The following is a 23068-nucleotide window of genomic DNA, read 5'->3' as shown; positions in this document are numbered from 1 at the left end:
TTCTCAGTGTTACATTATTCCTATGTGTTATGGTTTAATAGTCAGAGGACTCTTTAAAAAGATTGCCTCTGGGAATATAGGAATCTAGATCTTTGTGAAAGAAGAAAAAGAGAAGCTTACTGAACATGGTGAAGCACTTGCCAAAGAAACAAACCTTTTTGGCAATTTCTGGATGTGATTTCTGTGATTACCTTAACATCCATATGGGAAGAAATAAAAAACAAATTATTAAGGGAGATCTTTGGTGTTTAAATTTCTCCTCAGTGAAAGGTAAAAGAGATATTTGATGAATTTGAAGAAAATAACAGAGACAAGTACATCACAATCAAAGTTGACTTCAGGACACTTCAGAAAGATACCAGATTTATAATACTCATTTGATTTAGTGACATATGTGAAACTGCAAGCTTGTGGAAGATCCTGGGATTGGCAGTCCTGCAAACTGAAGTACTCTGTTCATCAAAGGAACAGAGCTTAAGAAGCTAATCCAAGAATCTGACCAGCACCTGAAAGATAGAATTTTATAGAATGCTAAAGGATATCTTATACTGGACTATGTGAAAGAGGAGAGACATAAACTGATGGTGGTATATGATGCTGATTGTGGATTGCCAGGGTTGATCACCAATTCCCATTGCCTCCAAGAACACAAGACAAAATAATACTGAATACCCTTCCACAGGAGAAATCTACTCATTCAAAATGCTTGTTGGAGTGAATTCTCAAGGCTTTTAGAGAGATGTACATTAATGAACCTATTGTAAAACTGCCTGACAAAAAGAAGCACTTGTGAATAGTTTCTGAACAGAGTACCCTTTTGAAATATTTATTTTCTTTGTGTGGCATGGTTGACAGACATTATCAAATGTGAGCTCTTTCTAGGAAATCTAAATCCTTGAAACAAAAAAATCCTTTTATAAGGTGTAGAAGTGTGTGACTTTTGATGATACTCTTGCTAGTAGTAGTGGGCTTGGAAGATTTTTAAAGAGCATTTATAATTTGAATTTGCAAGATATAAGTATCAGACTCCAAGAACACCTAAGCTGAGGTTTATTTTGCTTTTTTTTAAAGTGAGTAAAACACTAAATTTTTTTTATCCTCCAGAGATAATAGATATGCTTTTTCACTTGTCTCTAAAGAGAGTAGTTTAATTTTTTTTTAACTTAGATGCCTTGATTATCCTCTTTGGCCAAGTCTTATTTAGCCTAAGAGAAGATTTATTTAGCAATTTCTTCTCAAGTTTGGAACCACAATCATTAGGATGTTGGCCAGAATAGAACTACTGGTGAAACACATTTTATTTGTCATGAAGTAATCTTTATCAATAATCTGATTTAGACAAAAAAGATTACCTTTAGGGGTGTTCCTACCTTATTGTACCCCTGTTTGAATGTTAAACTATTATTCCTAGAGTTTAACTTTGAGATGTTTTAATGTTCAGTTTATTTATATGAACTATAATAAATCCTTTTATATTAAGACAATCAAGTACAAAAGCTTTGTAGCATAAGAGAAGTGGTTTAGGTGATGTATTATTGTAATCTATTGATTTCCCCCTTTGTCATTCCCCTATTTTATATTGTACCATCAACTTGGAAATTTTATTTTATTTTACTTTTACCATTATAATAATTATTATTATTTGGTACCAGGGATTGAGCCCAAGGGCACTTGACCACTGAGCCAAATCCCCAGTCTTTTTTATTATATTTTATTTTGAGACAGGGTCACGCCAAGTTGCTCAGGCCCTCACTAAGTTGCTGAGGCTGTCTTTGAATTTGCAATCCTTCTGCCTCAACCTCCTGAGATGCTGCAATTACAGTCATGTTCCACCATGCCTGGCAGGAAATTTTAAATTTGTGATACAAATATTGCTGTGGGTGTTCCTACAAAGAGACAAATGACTTTTCTAATAATTAAGGAAAGCAGAAAATATTCCCTGATACTTGTCTTGTTATAGTCCTACCAGCATATGCTCTTATGAGATGTGCAGATCCATACTATCTCTGTATTTTATGAAATAAATAAGGAAAGTACTAGTAAAAACAAAAGGAAACAGCCCATATATACCTTGAAAAAATGAAATTATGTTTTGGGCTGGGGTTGTGGCTCAGAAATAGAGTGCTTGCCTAGCATGTGTGAGGCACTGAGTTTGATCCTCAGCACCACATAAAAGTAAAATAAAGGTACTGTGTCCACCTACAACTAAAAAATAAATGCTTTTTAAAAAAATGAAATTATGTTTCTACAGAGAAAACAAGAAACCAAAATCATAACTCTCTCAAACTACAAATTGTCAGACTATTTTCTTGCTTGGGTCTGGCATCTGAGAAATTTTATTAGGATTAAATTATATTTACTATTTTTGTTTATTAGAAAAGATAAATCACTTTTTACTGCTTTTATTTCTATAATAAAAGTGGTGTGCTTTGTCTTACTTTTATGTCTCGTGAACTTAATCCAATATATTCATGTTTTTTTTTTTTGAGTTAATCTTAAAGGACAAGACCATTTTCCCTTAAATTAATCCATTTTAAGTTTTATGGATGAAAAATTATAACATTAAATGTGACTGGATTAAATAATCAAAAGGCAGAAATTATTAGGGTAGGATAAAAACAATCTATAACATGATATACTATCAAAAGAAGGCACCTATTAGAATCAAAGATATAAAAAAATTGAAACTAGAAATATAGAAAGAGATCTACCATTCAAGCCAGGCATGGTGGCTCATGGCCTGTAATCCCAGCAGCTTGGGCGGCTAAGGCAACAGGATTGTGAGTTCAAAGCCAGCCTCAGCAAAAGAGGCGCTAAGCAACTCAATGAGACCCTATCTCTAAATAAAGTACAAAATAGGGTTGGGGATGTGGCTCAGTGGTCAGGTGCCCCTGAGTTCAATTCCTGATACACCCCCTAAAAATCTATCATTCAAACATCAACCATAAAATCTAAAGGGCTATACTGATACTAGATAAAATATTTTAAAACAGAATGTTACTAGAGATAAAGAGAGATATAAAGGGTCAATCCATCAGGAATATATAACGGTATTCATTGTGTATAACTCAACAGTGGGGATACATTCTGAACAATGCATCATTGGGTGATTTCATCATTCTTCAAACATCAGACTATACATATACTTACACAAACCTTGATGGCATAGGTCAATCAAAAGACAATAAACACAAAGTGTATGAGGCTCCATACTTTTTTTATGAATAGAAGTGTACTCTAAAATAATGATTAAAAAGCATGGTATGGAAAATATATAAACCAATAATATATTCATTTATTATCTTTATAAAGACAAATATACTTTACATAGTTTTGTTATATTTTTATATGATTGGCAGTGTAGTAAGTTTACACAATACACATGTGAGTAATGTGCTGCATTATGATGTCACTTGATAGTAATTTTTCAGCTCCTTTATAATCTGATAGAACTACCACCATATGTATAATCTATCATTGGCCAAAATGTCATTATGTGGTACATTTCTCTGTGAATATACATAGACACCTAACAATAGAGCCTCAAAATGTACAAAGCAAATACTGACATAATTGAGCAGAAACCAACACTTGTATGTGGAGTCAACATCACATGCTAGTTCAACATCACTAGCATTTCAAGAAATGCAAATTAAAACTACTGAGATTTCATCTCACTCCATTGAGAATGGCAATCATCAAGAACATAATTATCAATAAATGTGCAAGGATGTGGGGAAAAAGATACACTCATACATTGCTGGTAGGACTGCTAATTGGTGCAACTACTATAGAAAGCAGTATGGAGATTCCTCAGAAAAGTTGGAATGGAGCCTCCATTTGACCCAGTTTTTCCACTTCTCAGCATATACCCAAAGGACTTAAAATCAGCATTCTATATGATATGGCCACATGAATGTATATAGCAGCTCAATTCACAATAGCTAAGCTATGGGACCAACCTGGGTGCCCTTCAGCAGAAAATGTGGTATATTTACACAATGGAATATTATTCAGCCATAATGAACAATGAAATTATGGTATTTGCTGGTAATGGATGGAACTGGAGGCTGTCTATCATGCTAAGTGAAATAAGCCAATCCCCCCAAAAAAACAAAGTAGGAATGTTCTCTTTGATAGGTGGATGGTGACTCACAATAGGCAAAGGTGGGGGTGGGAATAGAAGTTCACTCTATTGGATGGGAGGAATTGGGGGAGGGGATAGGAATGGGAAAGACAGTGGAATGAATCTGACATAACTTTCCTATGTTCATGTATGAATACACGATCAATGTAACTCCCCATCATGTACAACCACAAGAATGGGAAGTTATACTCCATGTATGTGTGATATGTCAAAATACATTCTAATGTCATGTATAACTACAAAGAACAAATTAAATAAATACAAAAATAAATTCTGCAGAGAAAAGCTGAGGTCCAGACGCCTTCACAGGTAAGTACTATCAAACATTTAAATAAGGAATAATACTGATTTTTAAGACAGTCCTCCAAAAAAATAGAAGCAAAAGGAAATCTTCCCAACTCATTCAGTGAGGCTAGTGTTACCCTGGTGTCAGAAAAAAGACCTCACGAGAAAACTACAGACCAGTAAGTATTTCTTATGTGTGTATATGGAATCAAGAAACATTCAGTGTGTGTACAGGATGATACACTGTGACCAGGTGAAGTTTATGTGATTAATGCAAGAAGTCTTATATAACATCTGGAAATTAGTTAATATAATATCAGTAGAACAAAAGACAAGAACCACATGATCCTTTCAGAAGAAGGAGCATATGGCAAAATCCAACACACTTTCATTATAAAAACTTTTACTCAAGAAACTAGGAATAGAAGGATATATTCTTTCATAAACCTGATAAAGAATATATTTGAAAAACCCACTGCTAGCATTATACTTAATGATGAAAGACAGAAAAATTTCCCCCTAATATCAGGAGCAAGACAAGGATATTTGCTCTTGCCACCTCTGTTTAGCATTTCCCTGGAGGTTCTATTCAATATTTCCCTGGAGCCAGCGAAACTATCTCTGTTTGCAGATGACACATTCATGTTCGTAGACAATCCTAGAGAATTCACTAAATGTCCATTAGAACTAAGGTTCTGCAAATTTGCATGATACAAAATCAATATAAGAAAATCTATTTGAAGTTAAAATTAAAAAAAAAAAAACACCAGGGCTGGGGATGTGGCTCAAGCGGTAGCACGCTCGCCTGGCATGCGTGCGGCCCGGGTTCGATCCTCAGCACCACATACAAAGAAAGATGTTGTGTCCGCCAAAAACTAAAAAATTAATATTAAAAAATTCTCTCTCTCTCTCTCTCTCTCTCTCTCTCTCTCCTCTTTCTTTAAAAAAACAATTCCATGCTAGGCCCAGTGGTACATGACTATAATCCCAGCATCTTGGGAGGCTGAGGCAGAAGGATTGCAGGTTCAAAGCCAGCCTCAGTAGAATAGAAATGAGAATCTAGAAATAAACTCACGCGTTCACGGCCGATTGATTTTTAACAGTGTTGCCAAGAATTATTGGATCACATGGTACCTCTATATTTATTTAGTACTGCCAAACTGTTTGGCAAAGCAGCTGTACCATTTTCTCAACCCACCAGTAATGCATAAAATTTTCAACCTCTTGACATTCTTGCCAATAGTTATTATCAGTCTTTTATTCTAACCGTCTTTGTGGGTGTGAAATGGAATCTTGTTGTGGTTTTGATTTGCATTTCCCTGATGGCAAATGACATTGAGCACCTTTTTGTGTGCTTATTGCTTCACTCATTTTAAATGTGGGTTATCTTTATTACTGAGTTGTAAGAGTTCTTTATATGTTCTGGATACCAGACCCTGATAGCAATATGATTTGTAAATATTTTCTACCATGCTGTGGATTGACTGTTCACTTTCACGATGTCTACAGTTCACAAGATTTTAATTTTGCCGAATGTAATTTTTTCTTTGGCTGTTTGTGCTTTAGGAATCATATCCAAAGAAATGTCTAATTCAAAGTCACAAATTCTTTTTCCTGAGAGATTTGTAGTTGTAGCTCTTACATTTAGATTTTGATATATTTTAATTTTTGTATATAATGTGAGGCAAGTTAGAACTTTATTATTTTGCACATGAATATCCAGTTATTTCAGCACCATTTGTTGAAAAGGCTATTCTTTCCTTACTGAATTGTTCTTCCCAACAGTGTATGAATTTATTTCTAGATCCTCATTTCTATTCCACTGTTCTATACCTATCCCTACACCGTACCACACAGTCTTAATTACTGTAGCTCTGCAGAAAGTTTTAAATTCAGGGAATGTAACATCTCGAAATTTATTCTTCCCTTTAATTGCTTTGATTATTCTGGGTCCCTTGCATTTCCATATGAATTTCAGGATCAGCTTATGGATTTCTTTGAAGAATCCAGATGTGCTTTTGATTGGGAATGTATTAAATCTGCAAGTCCATCTGAAGGATATTCCATCTTTAGAATATTAAGTCTTTCCATCCATGAACATGAACTATTTTTTTATTTATTTAGGTTTTCTTTTTTAAGTGTTTATTTAGTTGTAGATGAACACACACAGTATCTTTATTTTTATGTGGTGCTGAGGATCGAACTCAGTGCCTCACACATGTGAGGCAAGCGCTTGACCACTGACCTACAGCTCTAACCCCTAGGTTTTCTTTAATTAATTCAATGTTCTGTAGTTCTCAGTGTACAAATTTTACACTTTTTTGCTAAGTTATTTCGAAATGTTTTATTCATATTGATGCTATTATAAATGGAATTGTTTCCTTTGTCTTTTCTTTTTTTTGGGAGGGTGGCAGCTACCAGGGATTAGGGACGCTTAACTATTTTTATTTTGAGACAGGGTCTCACTAAGTTGTTTAGGCCCTCCCACTCTTAATTCTGTCTGCCCAGGAGATATGGAAACATATGTCCATGCAAAATCTTATACATAGATGTTCAGAAAACAGTATTCATAATAGCCAAAAGTGGAGGAAACCTACTATCACCTGATAGATGGATAAATGAAATGTTGTATGTCTATACAGTAGAATATTATTCAATCATAAAAAGAAAGCACTGATAAATGCTACAACATGGGTGAACCTTAAAAATATGCTAAGCAAAAGAAGCAAGTCACAAAATGAAAAATGTTCTAAAATTGATTGTGATGTTCGGTATATCAACTCTGTAAATATGCCAAAGAACATTGAATCTTATGTTTTAAATGAGTGAATTGTATGACACGTGAATTATATCTTAATAAAACTTTTTTGCAGGCATGTCTATAAAGCATCTACCAGTTTACATCGTACAGGAATGTTTACTCCACATTGGCAAGGATCTTTATTTTGTATTCCCAGTGGCTTGTTCCCAATCATTGTTCAGTGATTGGCATAGATTAAGCACTCAATTAATGTTTGTTGAATGATTTTGATGTTAATAAATACAAAACCTGACTTTCAAAGAAACTAAACAGTAAGGAGAACACCAAAAATTACTCCATGCTTTTGAGAGACTAAAAAATCAGAGGAAACAGCTAGTTTGAAGTGATGGAGCTGGTTTTAGGAGACTAATCTGTGGGATGGAGAGACCTAAAAGAATAATGTTAGCTGAGTTCAAGGGACAAGTTGGGCTGGATTTAGTGGTAAAGGAGTTGTCTTACATAGATAAGAAAATTGAAACCACATGAGTAATGAGACCAGGGATATGGAGAAAATATAGAAAAAGAATGCTGAGACTCTCTTTATTTCATGTATAAATGAAGATGCTAAAATTTGTAAGGTTGAATAGAATTAGCATGCTGTGTCAGTTATAGGGAGTGCTAATGATTCCCAGAGAAGCCAAAGAAGATAGGCACTCTAAAGAGACCACTAGCTGTAATAAGTAGAGTTCAGGACAATGGTAGGAACTATCTGTAAGGGGATATGGAACAAATAATAATGACAAGTGGAAGCACTAAACATAGATCTCTCTTTCAACAAGTTTGGTGGTAAGAAGAGTGTTGGGTTTTCTCTTTTCAATGGATTACTTTGGTCTTCTGGCTGTTTCCCTTTTCTTATATCAACACACGTTATATTTTATTATAATTATAAGTTGTTTATATTATCTAATAGTCTTTATAAGAATAGTAACCATGCAAGGGTAATCCCATATCCCCATGCCTAATGTATAAATAGTATTTGGGTTGAATGAAATGAATTTTTCTAATAGGCTGGCAAAGACATGACTAGAATGACTCACTAGACCATGCAGATTGGATAAGAAACAAGGGAAGCCAGAACGAGCTTAGTGGATTAATAAAATAGGGAAGGGGTCAATAAATCAAAGCAGTTAAATATTGTGTGGTCAATTGAAGCAGGCAATATCCAATAATATTTCTTGTTCTTTTTGATCTTTAATCTCTGAGTAGAGATGACATATTAAGTAATAAGCTGGTTTTGTTCTGGAATGAAAAACCTCTTCTTTAACTTCAAGTTACCTTAATTTTATAGGTGGTTAGCTATATGATGGGCTTTCTTCCACTGGGTTTTATGATGGATGAACTAATAGTGAGTCCCAGCTCTGTCAATCAATAACTAACCTATGTGGAAGAGAAAGTTTATTAGATAGATGATCTTTAAGATTCTTTCCAGGTCTCACATTCTATGATATTATTTCCAATAATTGACTTAAGACTGAGACTTCAAGAATTTGAATATAGAGCAATAAAGTGGGGGGGAAACACCTCTGCTGTATATACAAATATGATTTATAGAACTAACAGGGTTTTGTTTGTTTGTTTCAGTATTCAGGATGGGACCCAAAGGCGCTATACCATTGAGCCTACACCCCTAGCCTTTCTAAAATTTTAATTTTGAGATAGGATCTTGCTAAGTTGCTGAGGCTGGCCTCAAGCTTGCGATCCTCCTTCCTCAGCCTCCTAAATAGCTTGGATTACAGGCATGTACCACCATGCCCAGCTAGAACTACTGGTTCTTAACTCTGATAAGAGAAAATGAAGGTAGTTCACTGTATTATTGAATTTAGACTACATATCAAGGATGTCTTGAATAACATCTTAGTTACATTACAAAATATTCTTTTACCTACCTGAACAGGAATTAAGATCTGACATTTTTCTTACCAGGACCGTAAGAGGCAATATGAACTGCTCAAACTTGAAAGAAATTTCCAGAAACAGTCCAATGTGCTCAGACGTAAAACTGAGGAGGTAAGTAAGAAAATCCAGTCTGCTGGGTAAAATGTACTGTAGTCCTCAAGCTTAGATGCTGGCAAAATAATATCCTTAAAAAGAGCCAATGTCCTAAGAAACCAGGGTCATTAATCTTGACCAGTAATTCCTAAATCTTGATCTCTTTTTAATGTTATAAACTGAGCAGATTAAACTCTGATGGAAAATGCTACTATGCAAATAAGGATTTTTTTTCCAATTGGGCCTCTTTCCAAAAAACACAGTAATATTGATATATGACATTTCCAGTCTGCATAACTGCCTTGAAATATTTTCCTCCCCTGTGCACTAACAGAGTAGCTATTTATCAATTTTATATCCATGGAGATTTATAAACCTGATACCTATAGGAATTCAAACCTAGAACTTTTTTTCTTTACCAATATACTGAATATATGCTGGAAAATGTTCTTATTACCCTTCATTCAGCATAACTATGTGCCATTTTTATTTAGGCAGCAGCTGCCAACAAGCGTCTTAAGGATGCTCTCCAAAAGCAGCGAGAGGTCGCAGATAAGCGGAAAGAGACTCAGAGCCGTGGAATGGAAGGTGTTGCAGCTCGAGTGAAGGTATGGACAGTTTGAACTACCATTTCTCATGTATACTGGGGATAAGAAAAAGTGGGAACAGGTTTTCTTTGGATTTAGAAATAAATAGTATCAAATTTGTAGTTCTACCTGAATGCCTTATTGCCTAAAACATGAATATCTTCAAACTGTTAAGGACCAAGAGTATAGAACCCTTTCTATCCTTGCCCATATTGAGATTCAGTTATTTTTTTAACAATTTATTGAGGCATGCTTGATATTCAATAAATTGTACATATTTAAAATGTACAAATTGGTGAGTTTTGATGCATGTCTGCACCTGGGAAATCATTACCATAATCAAGTTAGTGACAATGTCCACTATCGTCCCAAATTTTCTTTCTTTCCATCCCTGGCACACCCCACTCCCCAGTCCAGGCAATGTTTTCCTGGAATCCCCAATTAATCTGATTCTGTCGTTATAGATTTGTTTTTATTTTTTACAATTTTGTAAAAATGAGACAATACATTATGCATTTTTCTGGCTTTTATTCAGCATTATTCAGAGTCATCTATGAAATTACATGTATCATTGTTACTTTTATTATTGAGTGGTATCCTATTCATTTTATGTATACACCATAATTTGTTCATCTATTCACTTGTTGATGGATATTTGTTTTCAGTTTGGGGCTATTAGAAATATTAGCATTTATGTACAAGTCTTCATGTGGACATGTGTGCTTTTTTTTTAATTGGGTGTTCAAAACATTACAAAGCTCTTGACATATCATATTTCATACATTAGATTCAAGTTGGTTATGAACTCCCAATTTTACCCCAAATACAGATTGCAGAATCACATCGGTTAGGACTAGTATTGCTTTCTGATATGGTGAGTGTATGTTTTAGTTTTTTTTAACTTTATTTTATTTATTTATTTTTATGTGGTGCTAAGGATCAAACCCAGGGCCTTGCACATGTGAGACGAGCGCCCTACCGATGAGCCATAACCCCAGCCCCTGTTTTAGTTTTAAGTAACTGCCAAATTGTTTTAGTTTTTAAGCAACCGCCAAATTGTTGTATCATTTTACATTCCTTCTACCAATGTATGAGGGTTCTAATTGCTCACATTCTCACCAATACTTAATATAGTCAGTCATTTATTTATTTATTTTTGGTACCAGGGATTGATCCACTGAGCCAAGTCTCCAGCCCTTTTTAAAATTGTTTTTATTTGTTTTAATTAGTTATACATGACAGTAGAATGCATTTATGCACGTTGATATATCATACATAGATGGGATATAATCTCTCATTTGTTTGCCTTTTTTTAAATTTTATTTTGAGATAAGGTCTTGCTGAGTTGCTTAAGGCCTTGCTAAATTGCTGAGGTTGGCTTTGAACTTGGGATCTTCCTGCCTCAGGCTCCTGGGCCGCTGGGATTACAGGCATGTGCCACTGTGCCCAGCTTCACGTTGTACATTTAAATTTTTGACCTGTCTGTAGTTTGTTTTGGCAGAGTGGATGCAATGGAGGACAGGGATGGACTTTTCTGTTTTCTTAGTCTGTGATATTCTGGGTCTCTGAAGTGATTGTTCTGGTGGTGGTCTGAGTCTGGGTGGCAGGCACTGTTTCCTCGGATACAAACTGGACTGTGCCAGGGGCCATTCCCACCGTGCTGGTCAGCTGGCAGCTGCTCTGCTTGTGAGCTACAAAGGCATCTAGGTTGTTAAACTGCTGCTTGCAGATACCGCAGATGTGGATGTCTGGAGTCAGTTCAACCAGCACGATTGTGCTGCCTGGAATTTGCACGGAGCCCAGAAAGCTCTTGCCCTCACCGCTCGCATTCATGGCCGCAGACTGGGAGGTCCCCGGCTGGCTGCAGTGCCAGGGCAGGGGGGAGGGGGGGCGCTGCTCTACATGGTGCAAGGACTTTTCCTTTTATTTTTTCCACACCCCCCAACCTTCCTTCTCCCAACTCTGAGAGGCCGGGAGGACACATGATAATTTCTCATTTTTCTGAGTATACATGTTTCAGAATCATATTGGTCATGTAGTCACATATATACATACAGTAATAATGTCTGTTTCATTCTACTATCTTTCCTATCTCCACATCCCCTCCCCACCCCTCCCATCACTTCCCTCTACCTAATCTAAGGTAACACTATTCTTCCCTAGTGCCCCCTGCTTTATTGTGAATTAGCAGCCACATATTAGAGAAAATATTCAGCCTTTGGTTTTGTGATATTGGCTTATTTCACTTAGCATGATATTCTCCAACTCCAACCATTTACTGGCAAATGCCATAATTTTACTCTTCTTTAAAGCTGAGTAATATTCCATTGAGTATATATACCACATTTTCTTTATCCATTCATCTATTAAAGGACACCTAGGTTGGTTCCATAGTGTAGCTATTGTGAATTGAGCTGCTATAAACATTGATGTGGCTGTGTCACTATAGTATGCTGATTTTAAGTCCTTTGGGTATAAACCAAGGAGTGAGATAGCTGGGTCAAATGGTGGCTCAATTCCCAATTTTCTGAGGAATCTCCATACTGCTTTCCAACATTTTGCAGTATGAGTGTACTTTTTTCACCACATCCTCGCCAACATTTATTGTGGCCTGTATTCTTGATGATTGCCATTCTGATAGGAGTGAGATGAAAGTAGTTTTGATTTGCGTTTCTCTAATTGCTAGAGATGTTGAGCACTTTTTCATATATTTGTTGATCAATTGTATTTCTTCTTCTGTGAAGTGTCTGTTCAGTTCCTTAGCCCGTTTATTGATTGGGTTATTTGTTTCTTTGGTGTTAAGTTTTTTGAGTTATTTAAATATCCTAAAGATTAATGCTTTATTGGAGGTGCATGTGGTAAAGATTTTCTCCTAATCTGTAGGCTCTCTCCTCACATTATTAATTGTTTCCTTTGCTGAGAAGAAACTTTAATTTGAATCCATCCCAATTATTCATTCTTGATTTTACTTCTTGCGCTTTAGGAGTCTTGCTAAGGAAGCAGATCCTAGGCTGAGGTGGTGAAGATTTGGTCCTGTTTTTTTCTTCTATAGGCACAGGGTGTCTGTTCCAGTGCCTAAGTCTTTGATCCACTTTGAGTTGATTTTTGTGCAGGATGAGAGAGAGAGGTTTAATTTCATTGTGTTACATATGGATTTCCAGTTTTGCCAGCACCATTTGCTGAATAGGCTATCTTTTCTCCAGTGAATGTTTTTGGCACACTTGTCTAGTATGAGATAACCATATTTATGGGTTTGTCTCTGTGTTCTCTATTCTGTACCATTGGTCTACAAGTCTATTTTGGTGCCAATACCATGCCATTTTTTGTTACCATAGCTCTATAGTATAGTTTAAAGTCTGGTATTGTGATGCCTCCTGCTTCACTTTTCTTGCTAAGGATTGCTTTAGCTATTCTGGGTCTCTTATTTTTCCAAATCAATTTCATGATTGCTTTTTCTATTTCGATGAAGAATGACATTGGTATTTTAATAGGAATTGCATTAAATCTGTATAATACTTTTGGTAGTATGCCCATTTTGACAATATTAATTCTACCTATCTAGGAGCATGGGCACTCTTTCCATCTTCTGAGGTTTTTTTCAATTTCTTTCTTTAGTGTTCTGTAGTTTTCATTGTAGAGATCTTTTACCTCTTTTGTTAGATTGATTCCCAGATGTTTTTGTTTTATTTTTTTTTGGGGGTGGTTTGAAGTTATTTTGAATGGAGTAGTTTTCCTAATTTCTCTTTCAGTGGATTCATCACTGATGTATAGGAACGTGTTTGATTTATGGGTGTTGATTTTATATCTTGCTACTTTGCTGAATTCATTTATTAGTTCTAGAAGTTTTCCGGTCGAATTTTTTGGATCTTCTAGATATAGAATCATGTCACCAGCAAATAGTAATAGTTTGAGTTCTTCTTTACCTATCCCTTTAATTTCTTTCTTTTATCTAATTGCTATGGCTACAGTTTCAAGGATGATGTTGAATAGAAGTGGTAAAAGAGGACATCTTTGTTTTGTTCCAGTTTTTAACGGGAATGCTTTCAATTTTTCTCTATTTAGAATGATGCTGCCCTTGGGCTTAGCATATATAGCTTTTACAATGTTGAGGTATGTTCCTACTATCCCTAGTTTTTTTTAGTGTTTTGAACATAAAGGTGTGCTGTATTTTTTTCAAATGCTTTTTCTCCATCTATTGAGATGATCATATATGATTCTTGTTTTTAAGTCTATTAATATGATGAATTGCATGTATTGATTTCCATATGTTGAACCAACCCTGCATCCCTGGGATGAATCCCACTTGATTGTGGTGCACTATCTTTTAATATGTTTTTGTATGCAATTTACCAGAATTTTATTGAGAAGTTTTGCATCTATGTTCATCAGGGATATTGGTCTGAAGTTTTGTTTTGTTTTTTTTTCTTGATGTATCTTTGTCTGGTTTTGGTATCAGGGTGATATTAACCTCATAGAATGAGTTTGGAAGGGTTCCCTCCTTTTCTATTTCATGGAATACTTTGAGGAGTATTGGTTAATTCTTCTTTGTAAGTCTTGTAGAACTTGGCTGAGAATTCATCTGGTCCTGGGTTTTTCTTTGTTGGTAAGCTTTTGATGGTATTTTCTATTCCATTATTTAAAATTGATCTGTTTAAAGCATGTATGACCTCCTCATTCAATTTGGGTAGGTCATATGCCGCAGTCTGGCTGGGCACAAAATCACGAGCCACCACACAGCTTGTAGATTCAAACAGCAACTCTTTATTCCCGAACTCACACCAGCCGTCTACAATCACGTTCTGGGGAAATCCACGTTCTCTTGCCCAAATCCACCCCCACTGGGCTTCTGTCTCCCAAAAAAATACTGTCTGAATCCTGTGAGAACTCAAGGGGAACTCAGGCAGCAGGATACGCCCTATTCCCAGCAGGAATAACCTTAAACCTGGAACCACCCTAAACCCGGATTGTCCTAAACCGGGAACACCCTAAACCCGGATTATCCTAAACCGGGAACACCCTAAACCCGGAACACCCTAAACCTGGATCCGCCCTGGTCCTTGAGCAAGGTCACCTTAGATGCAATGTCACTGCAAAATGTCCTATTTCCACGAGTCCTTCCACTAAGCAACATGGGGTACGCTGGCAAGGAAATTGTCATACCTACTTGGCTAATGGCTCCCAGCAGTCATATGTCTCTAGAAATTTGTTGATGTCTTCAATATTTTCTATTTTATTTGAGTATAAATTTTCAAAATAGTTTCTAATTATCTTCTGTATTTCAGACAGGTCCATTGTGATATTTCCTTTTTCATCTTGTATTTTAGTAATTTGAGTTTTCTCTCTCTTTCTCTTTGTTAGCATGGCTAAGACTCTGTCAATTTTATTTATTTTTTCAAAGAACAAACTTTATGTTTTGTCATTTTTTTCAATTGTTTCTTTTGTTTCGATTTCATTAATTTCAGCTCTAATTTTAATTATTTCCTATCTTCTACTGCTTTTGGCTTGATTTGTAATTTCATCCTTGATTTCTTCTACTATCCATTCATCATTCAATTGTGTATTATTTAGTCTCCATTTGTTACAGTAGCTTCTATTTTTTATTTTTATCATTGATTTCTAAATTTCATTCCATTGTGGTCTGATAGAATGCAAGTTATTATCTCTGTTTATTTTTTGTATTTACTGAGAGTTGCTTTTGGATAAAATATGGTCAACTTTAAAGAAGGAGCCATGTGCTGCTGAAAAGAAAGTATATTTGCTTGTTGATGGATTAAATATTCTATATATGTCTGTTAAGTCTAAATTATTGATTATATTATTTAGTTCTATAGTTTCCTTATTTAGTTTTTGTTTGGAAGCTCTGTCCAATAGTGAGAGAGATGTGTTAAAATCACCCACTATTATTGTATTGTGGTCTATCTGACTCTTGAAATTCGGCATGGTTTGTTTGAAGTACATAGATGCTCCATTGTTTGGGGTATAAATATTTATAATTGTTATGTCCTGCTTATATATACTTCCGTTAAGAAGTATGAAATGTCCTCCTTTGTCTCTTCTGATTAATTTTGGTTTGAAGTCTACTTTATCTGAAATGAGAATGGAAACCCCTGCTTGTTTACAGAATCCATATGAGTGATGTGTTTTTTTATCATCCTTTCACCTTCAGCCTGTGGATGTCTTTGCCCATGAGGTGAGTCTCTGGAAGACAGCATATTGTTGGGACTTGCTTTTAATCCAATCTGCCAGTCTATGTCTTTTGATTGATGAGTTTAGGCCATTAATATTCAAGGTTATTATTGAGATATGATTTGTATTCCCTGTCAATTTGATTGATTTATTTATGGTTTTTGATTTGTCTTAGTTTCTCATTTGGTTGAATGTCCCTTTAGTGTAGATCCTCCCTTTGCTGGCTTTCACTTTTTTTTTTCACTTCATCCTCATGAAATATTTTGTTGAGAATGCTCTGTATTGTAGGCTTTCTCGTTGTAATTTCTTTTAATTTTTGTTTATCATGGAATGTTTTAATTTCATCTTCAAATCTAAAACTTAATTTTGCTGGATATAAAATTCTTGGTTGGCATCAGTTTTCTTTCAGAGCTTGAAATTTTTATTCCATGCCTAGCTTTGAGGGTCTGGGCTGAAAAATCAGTTGAGATCAGAATTGGTTTCCCCCATTATGTAATTTGATTTTTTTCTCTCACTGCCTTTAAGATTTTGTCTTTATTCTCTGTGTTAGCCATTCTCATTATAATGTGTCTTGGTGTGGGTCTGCTATAATTTTACACATTTGGGGTCTTGTAAGCTTCTTGTATTTGATTTTCCATCCCATTCTTTAGGTTTTGGGAATTTTCTACTATTATTTTATTGAAAAGATTGTGCATTCCTTTGGTTTGTATCTCTGCTCCTTCATCTATTCCCATAACTCTTAAATTTAGTCTTTTCATGTTATCACATAATTCTTAGATGTTCTATTCATGGCTTCTTACTATCTTCTCCACATTTTCAACTCTACTTTCAATATATTATATATTTTGTGTTCATTGTCTGAAGTCCTGTCTTCCAAGTGGTCTAGTCTGTTAGTGATGCTTTCTATTGAATTTATAATTTAGCTTACTGATTCCTTCATTTCGAGGATTTCTGCTTTTTTTTCACAATCTCTAACTCTTTATTGAAGTGGTCTTTCACTTCCTGTATTTTTTCTTTGACTTTACTCCTTATGCTATCCTTTACCTCACATGTCAATTTAACTATATACAATCTGAATTCCTTCTTGAACTCTTTTTTCTACTGTGTTATCAGTGGCTTCTGTTGTTGAAACATCTTGGTTTGTTTAGGGCGCTTTATACCTTTGGGTTTTTTTCATGTTTCACTCTACTACTGAGCCACAAAATGTTTTCCCATCTAAAAGTATGGATCTAAGGCAGGATAAATTCTACCCTATAGACCTATAGTGTCCTTGAAGGTTTCCAGTGCTTCGCCTTACAGCATACACAATATATAGCCTTAAACCTAATAGCTCCCACTAAGGCATCTACTGCTTTCTCGCATTAAACTAAAATGATGAGTTCAATAACTATCTATAGTACAAACAGAATATTTGTTAAAATGATTTACAATTTCAAATGGTAGATGGGAAAACAGAGGTAATGCAGTATGCAATATTCTTGAGGGAGGAAGAAAGAAGCTACAAGTAAAAATTCATGGGAAGAGTGGAAGAGGAGCCGAAAGAGATTGGCTGTTGGTTGGGGAAAAATTGGAAAGAAAATAGACAAAAGAGAGGAAGAATATTAACAAAGAGAAAAAATTAAAGATGTAAGAATATAATAAAAATGCAAAACACCATTCATATATCATTGTCCTCCACACACTGATGCATAAAAAACATGCTGTTCCAAATATGGTGGAGAGATTAGTGAATCAAAAAATAAAATAAATCTTTCTGGAAAATTGAACTATCTCTGTCAGTGTTCAACAGTTTCTCAGCCCTGTCTCTGATATCCCTCTGGATCACCAAACCCAGATCAGCCCTCACAAACCCAGTCTCTATCCCACCGAAATGGGCTTCAGATACCTCAGGATCAGCCATGCTGCAGTCCCAAGATCTCACTGCTGCTCCTACTTGCAGAGAGAGCACCAGGGATATACTCATGCAAAGGAGCAACCCCGAGATGCAGCAGCAAGACAAGGGCCACCAGCACTCTCAGCAGGAAGACCCCAGGCTCCTCCAAACCTGCAGGCACTCCACACTGGACCTGCAGATCCCAGCTGAAGTCCCCAGACAGAGGTTCTTGTGGTGGTAAACTTGCTGGCACCCAGCCCCCAGGCCCTGGCTGGTGTCCTAAAATGGGTTCAGCCACATGCAACCAAACCTGGAGTCTCCCCTGAAGAAGTCCTGTAGGCTGTGGTGGCAGCGGCAGTGGCGGTGATTATTGGCATCAGGCAGCACGTCAGTAGTAGTGGCAGCTGCAACTGCAGCTGTGGGGGCAGGATCACCAGATGATCTCTAGGGTTCAGCAGCAATGTCGGCTTTAGTTGCATCTAGGGCAGCGGTTTCTTCTGTGGCAGCACAGCACTCAGAAAGAAGACCTCCAGACGACCTCAGGCTGGCAGCAGCTGAATCAAAGGCAGCAAGGCAGTAGCCATGTAGGCATCAGTTCCCCAGCCCTTTTTTGTATTTTATTTAGAGACAGGGTTTTTGCAATATTCTTGAGGAATATTGCAAATATTGCTGAGCTGCTAAGTGCCTCGCTAAGTTGTCGCAGCTGGCTTTGAGCTTGAAATCCTCCTGCCTCAGCCTCCCCACTCTCTGGGATTACAGACATGCACCACCATGCCTGTCAATCTTTTCTTTTTTAAAACCACCTCCCCCCCGCCCCCTCCCTCACACACATATGTACAACCCCACAGTGCAAGGCCAATCATTTTTTTTACTTATTTTTTCTCATGCTGGGGTTTGAACCTAGGCCTTGTACATGCTAGCAGGTGCTCTACCACTGAACATTTATGTACTTGTGTGGTCCCATATGGTCAATCTTTCAAATTTTTAGCTGTTCTAGTAGGTGAATGGTGGTATCTCATTGTGGTTTTCATTTTCATTTTTATAATAACTTATGATGCTAAGCATCTTTTCATGTGTTTATTTGCCTCTATTTTATTTGGGAAGTATCTGTCCAAATATTTTCCCCATTTTAAAAATAGGATTATTTATCTTTTTTTCCTATTACAAAGCTAGAATTCTTTATATATTTAAGATATATCCAACAGAAGGCTTCCATGCTTTTTATTTTCTCCCAGGCTGTGACTTATTTTTTCATTTTGGAACAGTGTCTTTCAAATAGCATAGCTTTTAAATTTTGATACCATCCAATTTATTGATGATTTTTCTTTTATATTTCATAGTTCTGTGTCCTATATAAGATTTTTTTTAAGTATTTCAGTTTTTTTTAATACCTTTATTTTATTTATTTTTATGTGGTGCTGAGGATCGAACCCAGGGCCTCGCACATGCTAAGCAAGCACTCTACTACTGAGCCACAACCCCAGCCCCTATATAAGAATTTTTTGCGAGGCATTTTCATGCATACTTATAACCCCCCTCAGAAGCTGAGGTATGAGGATTGAAAGTTGGAGGCCAGCCTCAGCAACAGCAAAACCCTGTCTCAAAATAAAAATTTGAAAGGGCTGGGAATGCAGTTCAATGAAAGATTACCCCTGGGTTCAGTCCCCAGTACCTACAAAAAAATTTTAAAAGAAATCTTAGCCAAAACCATGGTCACTAAGGTTTCCTCCTAAGTTTTCTTCTAGAAGTTGTATATTTTTAAGTTTTACATGTAGATATATGATTCATTTTGACATAATATCTCTGCTGAAATTAAATGTCCATACAAATATTTCTGTTCCGTTTATCAACATGCCTACTTTTATGCCAATACCAAAATATGTTAATACAGTCCTTTTCAATAAGTCCTCGGATCAGGTAGTATAAGTCCCCCAAAGTTGTTATTTTGGGGAGAACTAGTTCCTCTGAATTTCCATATAAATTTTGAATCAGTTTGTCAATTTCTACAAATACAAAAACCTTCTAAGATTTTGATTAGTAATAAATAAAATTTGAGAGTTGACATCATGAGAATATTGAGTCTTTTGTGGTACATCTTTCAATTATTTAGGTTTTTACTTTCTCAGCAGTATTTTAGTTTTCAGTGTAAAATGTCATACATCTTTTATCAAACATATCCCAAAATCTCTCATATATTTATATTGTAAATCATATTTTTTATTTTCATTTTCCATTGTTTGGACACAACTGTTGATTCTCAGACCTTTTTTGTAGAGTTCTTAGGAACAGAAACAATGCTTATTTCTACTTAAACAAGCATTTCATCTGCAAAGAGGAACAATTTTATTTTTTCTTTTCCATCTGTGTGCTTTTCATGCTTATTGCACTTGCTAAAACCTCCAATACAATATCAGATAGAATAGGTGAAAGGGGACACCCTTGATTTGTTCCCAATCTTAGAGAAAAAGCATTTAATCTTTCACCATTAAGTAAGATATTAGCTATAGGTTTTTATATGTCCATTGTCAGGTTGAAGGAGTTCCTATCTATTCCTGGTTTGCTAAAGTTTTAATCACAAATAAGTGATGGGATTTTTTAGAAAAATTTTCTGTATCATTAAAATGATCTTATGGTTCATTTGTTTTTTAGTCTGTTAGTGGCACTGATTTTTCCCTTATTTTATTAAGGCATAACTGACACACAGTAAAATTTTTGTTGTACAGATCTGTGAGTTTTGACAACATGTGCCATTGTGTAACCACCATTATCACCAAAATATAGAACAGTCATCCCCCAAACAACTTATCTTCTTCTTTGTAGTCAACTTCTATATCCCTGGCCCTTAGCAAACACTGTCATTATTGTTTTCCCCTCATATGAGCATCATAAATAGAAACATAATATGGCTTCTTTCACTTAGTATAATGCATCTGAAATTCATCCGTGATGTTATTTGTATCAGTACTTTGTGCCATTGTATTTGCTTTTTTGAGTAGTATTCCAGTGTATGGATGTACCACAGTTTGTTCATTCATCCACCTGTTGAAGGATAGCTTAGGTTTTTTTTTTCCCCCATTTTTTGACAAATATAAATTGTATTAGGGTTTTCCAGAAACACAAAACAAATAGGCTAGCTATAGACATGTGAGAGGGGATTTATTGGGGGAATTGGCTTACATGATTATGGAGGCTAAGAAGTTTCACAACAGTTCATCATCTGCAAGCTGGAAACTCAAGAATGCCTGTAGCATGATTCCATCCAAGTCTGAATGCCTCATAATTCTGAAGCCAGTGGTGTAACTTCTCAATCCATGGTTAATGATCACAGAGCCTGGAGTCCTCATGTCCAAAGTCAGGAAAAGAGTGTCCCACCTCCAGGAGAGAGAGAGAGGAAATGATTCTTCCCTGCCTTTTTTTTCCTGTCTGGGACACTAGCCAATTGGTTGGTGCCTACCCATTTTGAGTGTGGATCTTACTCACTTAGTTCAGCTACTCACGTACCAGTTTCCTATAGAAACATCTTCACAGACATTCCCCAAAATAACGCTTTACCTCTTCTCTAGGTATAACTTAATCCAGTCAATTTGATACTTAAAATTGATCATCACATTAATTAATCTTCTATTAAAAACCTCACAGGTCTCTGTAAATATTGGTAGTCATTTCACATGGGTAAATACCTAAGAGTATGAATGCTGGGTTATATGGTAAGTGTATACTTCACTTCATAAGAAACTGCCCAATTATTTATTTATCAAGCTGCTCAATGCTGGTATATATAAATACAATTCATTTTTATATTTTAACTTTTATCTATGACTTATTACTCTGTTATCTTTTTCATAGGTTATTTGAGATTTTCCATGTAGACAATCATATCATTTGTAAATGCAGTTTTATTTCTTCCTTTCTAATCTGTATGCCTTTTAATTATTTTACTTGCCTGGTTGCACCTGCTAGGACCTTCAGGATAATGTTGAATAGGTGTAGTGAGAGTAGACATGCTTCTCTTCTTCCTAATCTTAGGGTGAAAGCACTCAGTCTCTTACCATAATGTACGATGTTAGCTATAGGTTTTTCACAGATGCCCTTTAAGGAAATTCTTATCTATTATTGGTCTGCTGTAAGTTTTATCAGGAATGGATTTTTTTTCATTGTGCTGGGGATAGAACCCTGGGTCTCACACATGCTAGGCAAACTATACCACTATACCACCAGCCCCCATGAATCAATACTAAATTTTGCCAAATACATTTTGACTCTAATTCTTTGATTTGGTGAATTATTTTGAATGATGTTCAAATGTGTATCAGCCTTGAGTTTCTTGGATAAACCCCATTTGATCATGATATATTGTTCTTTTTATGTCTTGTTGAATTCAGCAATATAACCAGTTCCTGACTCAGCTTAGGAGTCTTTATTTTTCAGTTGTATGAAAATGATATATATTCAGTAGAAACTACTTTGAATTTTGGATTTTAACTTTCAGGGTGCTAGAGATACACAGTAGGATACTTTTCTGTTTTGTAGTACTGGGGATTGAACTAAGGGCCTCATGCATGCTAGGCAAGTGCTCCGGTGGGATATTTTTTATGATGCTAGGCAGCAGCAGCAAGCTTCAGCTTTCAGATAGCCGTGTGATCACAAATGTAAATGACCCATACTCTATATGTACTCTCTTGCCAACATTTTTGGATGTTGTTTTATATTTTCATATTCCATCATGCCTACAGAACACCCATGTTTAGCTCCTGTATCTTTTCAGTCATTTTGTTTTTCGTTTCCAATACAGGATTCAATAAATTATATGAGATACTCAAAACTGGAGATCTGTTATTAGGGGCATAGACATTTAGGATTACTTGACCCCCTCACTATTATAAAATGAACTTTGTTATCTCTGATAATATTCTTTATTCTAAATCTATTTTTTTCTGATATTAATAAACCCTTTCAGCTTACTTTTGACTAGTGTTAAGGTTGGTATTTTTTACCCATTTAATTTTAACTTATTTGTATCTTCACTTTAAAAATATGTTTTTTATAGGCAGCATATAGTTGCTTCTGTTATCTTCTTTGTTGATTTATATGTGGTTTTATTTCACAGATTTTGGTGCTTAGTTATTAGATACATAAACATTAAGGATTAAGTTCTCTTTTGAGAAATTGATTCCTTTGTCATGATGAAATCATCATTTTAA

At 35.6% G+C, this 23068-nt stretch overlaps 1 protein-coding gene across 1 annotated transcript in view; it reads left to right on the top strand.

The window, feature by feature from the left end:
• Kif4a (kinesin family member 4A) overlaps nt 1–23068 on the top strand; it is a 141420-nt gene that overhangs the window by 81168 nt on the left and 37184 nt on the right. The window contains exons 19-20 of the mRNA XM_027935812.2: nt 9156–9239; nt 9716–9829. Coding sequence (XP_027791613.1) covers nt 9156–9239; nt 9716–9829 — 198 coding nt within the window. The remainder of the gene's footprint in view (nt 1–9155; nt 9240–9715; nt 9830–23068) is intronic.

Source organism: Marmota flaviventris, chromosome X (genome assembly GCF_047511675.1).
Source record: "Marmota flaviventris isolate mMarFla1 chromosome X, mMarFla1.hap1, whole genome shotgun sequence".
NCBI classification, from domain to species: Eukaryota; Metazoa; Chordata; class Mammalia; order Rodentia; family Sciuridae; genus Marmota; species Marmota flaviventris.
This window is presented reverse-complemented; position numbering and strand designations above follow the sequence as displayed.